The 6,000-nt window shown below is 39.9% G+C and overlaps 1 protein-coding gene across 2 annotated transcripts in view; it reads left to right on the forward strand.

Moving 5' to 3' along the window:
- LOC140122519 (ephrin type-A receptor 3-like) overlaps positions 1–5,601 on the forward strand; it is a 156,352-nt gene extending 150,751 nt beyond the window's left edge. For both annotated transcript variants that reach the window (XM_072143470.1, XM_072143472.1), the window contains 3 exons: positions 267–460; positions 3,145–3,285; positions 4,058–5,601. In XM_072143470.1, the coding sequence (XP_071999571.1) occupies positions 267–460; positions 3,145–3,285; positions 4,058–4,157 (435 nt within the window). In that variant the 3' untranslated portion in view covers positions 4,158–5,601. The remainder of the gene's footprint in view (positions 1–266; positions 461–3,144; positions 3,286–4,057) is intronic.
- The last annotated feature ends 399 nt before the right edge of the window (positions 5,602–6,000 follow it).

Genomic DNA, 6,000 nt, shown 5'->3' on the forward strand with positions numbered 1-6,000 from the left:
GAGCTCATTTTATGTTCAGAATGTTTCAGTCATCTTCTTTCTTAATGGTTTTGGAGAATAAATAATTTCAATGCCTGTTAAGAAGGAGAAAGGGGCAAATTCCCATTAGCACAAGTATTAGTCACTTCAAAGGTTTACATCTTTTCAGGAAAGTGGACATAAAAGAGAGTAATCATGTCTATTGAAATTATCCACAGATGAAGATGAAGAGAAATAAACTGAAGGGGTCTGTCATAGCGGTAATGAATGTAAATGTTTCCTCCTAGGTAATAAAGGCAATAGATGAAGGCTACCGCCTGCCGCCCCCCATGGACTGCCCTGTAGTTTTACATCAACTCATGCTGGATTGCTGGCAGAAGTGTAGAAGCGACCGGCCCAAATTTGGTCAAATTGTAAACATCCTAGATAAGTTCATCCGCACACCGAGCACCTTAAACGAACTCGCCAATAGCTCCACATGGTAAGAATTCTGAATTTATTTATTTCCTTTTGCATTTATAGAACCAACAGGTTTCCATAATGCTGTGGAGATATTTCGGCATGTTTATCTATCCTTATACATATTCATAATTTGTAGCAATATTTGTCAAATCACCTTGCACCACCATCAAGGGTTTTTAGACACTTTAGTGAAAGGTTCATAACGTTCCTAGAAAGGGGTTTGTTTTGAGTTGCACCAAACTCTTGTGAAATGTAAGCCATCTAATAGTAAATACAGCCGGCCAGGGTGTTCAGGCCCTACACTCACCTGCCCGCCCTGCTCTCAGAAAACCAATAACAATGGCAGTAATTGGACTTTTTAAATGCCTCCTCCACCAGAAAGCTGTCATGTTAAGTTCCTCCTACTGTGTGAAATCTTGTTAAGTTTGCATTGTCTAAAATTAAATAGTTTTGGGCCATTAGGATATCCATCCACATGATAGGGTGTTAGTGTATGACTGCGGAAGGTTGTTGAATCTCCTGCAGTTGGCAAATGGTGGATCGCAAATTCCTCATGTCTGCTATGGACTTCGGCTATTCATCCTGTGCTCCATTGACTTCTATGGGACTTCTGGTAGACCAACCGGATACTGAAACCTAATAGTTCAGAGCAGATGAAATCACCCATTACAATCACCCATTCTACCCATTATGCCTGGTGGTCCATCAGCTGAGATCACCCACAATCAAGTAGTCATCCCTTATCATGCCAAAATGGACTATAGGCAGTACCTGTGTAATATAGAAGATAGGTTCTTTAGGTTAGTTCTTAAGTTGATCAAAATTCCTATTTCATTATCACTCATAAAAGTAAATTGAGTTATCACTTTTAAATGTGGGAGGAACCTGATATTATTAAAGGAAAATGTACAAATTCTATGTAGATGTTATTAGGGCCAGGACTCAGGATCTCAGCCTTGCAAGGTACCTGTTTAGCAGGTAGGGCTGGTAAAGTATAAAGGGTAAATGTATAAGAGCTTGTCAAATGTTCCTCTATTGGAGAGGTAACTTGTTCAAGACTGGCTCCAGACCATGGCATCAAATAGAGTAACCAAGTAATATAAGCAAGGTGCCCAATAGTAGTTAAGACTTAACTTTTAATTCATATAATGTAAAAAAGCCACCTATCTACCTGTGGCTAGAATAGACATTCAACAATAACAGAGGAAAAGAGTTTCTTCCTTTAAAAACATAAACCTAGTGACAAAGAAATCATTAAGGACATTAGAGTGTCCTGGTGAAAGTACAGCTTAATAGGCAAACAGGGGTACAATTAAGCCAGGTATATTGCATGTGTAGGCAGGTGATAGTAAGGGAAGTAAAAACAGGTTGGGTCTCACCAGTCTTCATCCAGGGGAGGCAGGATTACCGGGTGTATGGTCCAGAGATGGCCTAGTTGTCCCTATTAACTCTGGCTCCTGAGCCCCTTGAATTGCTCCCAGCCCTTACAAGGGCGGTCCCATTTCTGCCCCTGCGATGGCTATTGTACCCTATTGCTTAAAAAGTAAATAGTATCAAATCCCTACGCGTTTCGTGCAAGGGTTAGATTGCACTCATCAGGGGATAGTAGATCAGAAAGAGTACTCCAGCTTGCTGCTTCAGAATGGGCTCTGTATCCTCGCCCTATTTCCAGGCTGTAAAACGGGCTGTGGCTCGTCCAGCATCAGCGAGCGTTAACCTAAGCACTAGGTAGAGAGTACGGCGACGGCCGACGCCGTACTCTCTACCTAGTGCTTAGGTTAACGCTCGCTGATGCTGGACGAGCCACAGCCCGTTTTACAGCCTGGAAATAGGGCGAGGATACAGAGCCCATTCTGAAGCAGCAAGCTGGAGTACTCTTTCTGATCTACTATCCCCTGATGAGTGCAATCTAACCCTTGCACGAAACGCGTAGGGATTTGATACTATTTACTTTTTAAGCAATAGGGTACAATAGCCATCGCAGGGGCAGAAATGGGACCGCCCTTGTAAGGGCTGGGAGCAATTCAAGGGGCTCAGGAGCCAGAGTTAATAGGGACAACTAGGCCATCTCTGGACCATACACCCGGTAATCCTGCCTCCCCTGGATGAAGACTGGTGAGACCCAACCTGTTTTTACTTCCCTTACTATCACCTGCCTACACATGCAATATACCTGGCTTAATTGTACCCCTGTTTGCCTATTAAGCTGTACTTTCACCAGGATACTCTAATGTCCTTAATGATTTCTTTGTCACTAGGTTTATGTTTTTAAAGGAAGAAACTCTTTTCCTCTGTTATTGTTGAATGTCTATTCTAGCCATAGGTAGATAGGTGGCTTTTTTACATTATATGAATTAAAAGTTAAGTCTTAACTACTATTGGGCACCTTGCTTATATTACTTTTATAGGGCTGGTAAAGAGCTTATCACCTATGTTCTGGACAAGTGATGATTTGAGGGAAAAATCCCTTAAAGATGTAGTCAATTATTAGTTATTGTGGACCATAGACATTAAGCCCCTGACAGCTGCAGCTACATTTCTAAGTTTGTCCATGTTGCCTACATGTAGATTCCCTCTCTCTGTTATAACATCCTAAAATTCCTTTTGATATTGTTTTCCAATTTCCATGATTTGATAATTATAACATTAAGTACTTAAATGCATAAATGACTCCACATTGATTTCTCCTCATAACTTTTATAGGCAAGACCCAAATATGCAAGAAGCCTTTACCGTGACTAGTGTGGAAGAATGGCTAGAGGCCATCAAGATGTCACAGTATATAGAACACTTCACAATGGCGGGATATGTCACCCTAGATTCTGTGCTGTACCTAAGCAACAGGTGGGGATTGTCTTCATTTTATGTCTATAATCAATATTTCTCCTTTCAACACTCCTCTCAAGTGTTGGCTATGTTTTCAACAAAGTTTACATGAATTAAGTAAAGGAGTATTTAAGAAAGCCTTTTATGTATTTTATCGGAAAAAAACCTTCTCTTCCCTGACCAAGGTTTCTTTTTTTTGTTACCTGATCCCTCAGTGTAAATGACTAAATCTGTCTTGGGCAATGAGACAGATTGTGAGATCAAAGAGAGATTAGTTTACAGCTTTCCATTACAGTCTATGGAGACCATAGTACAAGCCAAAGCAGCAGCAAGACATTTACATGAAAGGAAAATTCCTTATCTTATGCTATATTCATATGGAATCTATACACCAATTATGTCCCATACTGTAGAGAAAGATACAAAGCAGGATGTTTATTTTTAGATTCCATGTGTTATTTATGGGAGACGAAAGTGATTGATAGGGGTCCCAGTGATGTACTCCCATTATACCTAAAATGAACATAGCAGCATGTTGCTCACATCATTATCTACAGCACTAAAGTAAATATCTGAGTATGGTGCTCTTCTCCGATGATTTCCATTAGTGCCATAGAGGAGAATAGAGCAGAAGGGAGCCAAGAGCTGCTCTGTTCATTTGGGGGACAATGACCCTGGTTCTAACCACTGGAACCCCAACCGATCAGCAAGTTATCTACAGGCACCAAACACATGTGTGAGCACAAAAACATTAATGATTAATATTATCCTTTTTTATCTTTGTATTCAGTGAACTGACCAAAATGGGCATCTCATTAGCGGGCCATCAGAAGAAAATCCTATCCAGCATACAAAACCTCCAGGCACTAGGAACACACGTGCAAATCTAATATCACCCTGGCGTTTACCGCGTCCTGTAAAGGGATGTTCTGTGCACTACCAGAAGCAGTATAATCCAAGCTGCCGATGTTGCCGTTGACCTTCCAATAATACAACTACTGCAGGAAATGATATTCAATTCCCAAGGTATATTTATGGGAACATTTGGATTTTGGACTACGGTGCCTTTGGATAGGTATTTTGGATGGAGAAGATATCTATGAAAACTCCAAGCAACATAACACAGTGTCAAAATTGTAGGCTGAGTGATTGTTGATGGTTGATATAGTGGAAAATATCTGTGGTGACAATATTTTCTTTGTTACGGAAAATGTTATGGACCGAATAGAATAGGGTCTTGTATTTTTTCCACCAGGGTGATGGAAAATGGATCCAGTCTATGTGGAGCAGAGTTCAAAGTGATGCTACATACAGATGTTGATGAGGGTAGGATACATTGTAGGTCATTATTCAGGTAGATGTGAGAACTGAACCTCTTCACCCTCTGACCATGAACGCCTCATCCATTCATGTAGCCAAAAGCTCAACCTTTCAGCCAAGACACTTTAGAAGAAGACATAATTTCAATAGACAATGCCTCGATTCTGTCGTGTTCTCGGTTTGTAGTCATCACGTCTGCTCTGTCACACTGCATTGTCAATAAATTCTATGTAGTGTTGGTTTGGCATTAATAGTCTTGTCTTTCAATAGTAGCAAGTGAAAGAGGTCTTTTTATGCAAAGCATTTGCATACGGATGTGTTTATCAAGCTCAAGGATATCTCAGCTCTTCGAGAAACCTTTGAGATTCTTTGGCTAATATTCAAGGCTTAAGAGGATACATTTGCTGCCCACGTGCATAGATGTAGAATTCAAGGTATTCCAGACATTTGTATCTACGGAAGTGCAGCTCACGGTTACAAGTTTTTCTTCTTTATTTTCCTCATACAAAAGGCGCTTTGCATCCATAAACGATGACCATAAACAATTTTGTGTGAAAAGCCGCGGTAACATTGTGCTGTGTGTAACTCCATCCAGAAATTCCGGATTTGTACATAGATGTAGAGGAAACTAATACATTGTAGCACAACTCTCCTTTGTTGGGTGTGTACACAATGTTGTGTTCATTTTGTGTGCCATAAATAAGCGTTATGCCCTCGATTCTTAAGAAGTTGGCCGTAATGGAAGCATCAAGTGTACATTGCAAGATAAAATCTTTCCACCTAAAAGCAAAAGATCGGAACTTGTGCCAAGCTCCCTGCACCATCCAAGGAACTGTTGGAATCGGCCTCAGAGCCAGAAAGTTTACCTTGTACTAAAGGAAACAACTTGTACAAAGCATAGACCTGTACCAATGTGGGATGTTTTATATATAAATCTCTATATATTGTACATATGTAGATATCTTTCTTTTGAATGTTAATAAAGAACAATAATTAAAAGAACCCTAAAACAAAGGAGACGATGCCTCATTTTTTGAGATGAGACAATGCAAATGAGGATAACATATTATGTATTTATTAGGGGGTAAAGCCACTGAGTATTATAGTTCAATCATTTAAAGAATAAATAAACTCTTAACATCTTTCTGTCATCTTTCTCTTTCTATCTATCCATTTCTTCTATATATTATCTATCTATAAATTCAAGAAAATGGGCAGCACTCCAATCAAAGTGTAAAAAAAATTGTCTTCTTTATTCCATAGTGAGTAACAATAGAAACGTTTCGGCCCTGTAAGAGCCTGAAAAAGGCTCTTATAGGGCCGAAACGTTGCTATTGTTACTCACTATGGAATAAAGAATCAAATGGGGCACATTTACTTACCCGGTCGCTGTGCCATCCCTGATCCGGAATG

Source organism: Engystomops pustulosus, chromosome 3 (genome assembly GCF_040894005.1).
Source record: "Engystomops pustulosus chromosome 3, aEngPut4.maternal, whole genome shotgun sequence".
Lineage (NCBI taxonomy): Eukaryota > Metazoa > Chordata > Amphibia > Anura > Leptodactylidae > Engystomops > Engystomops pustulosus.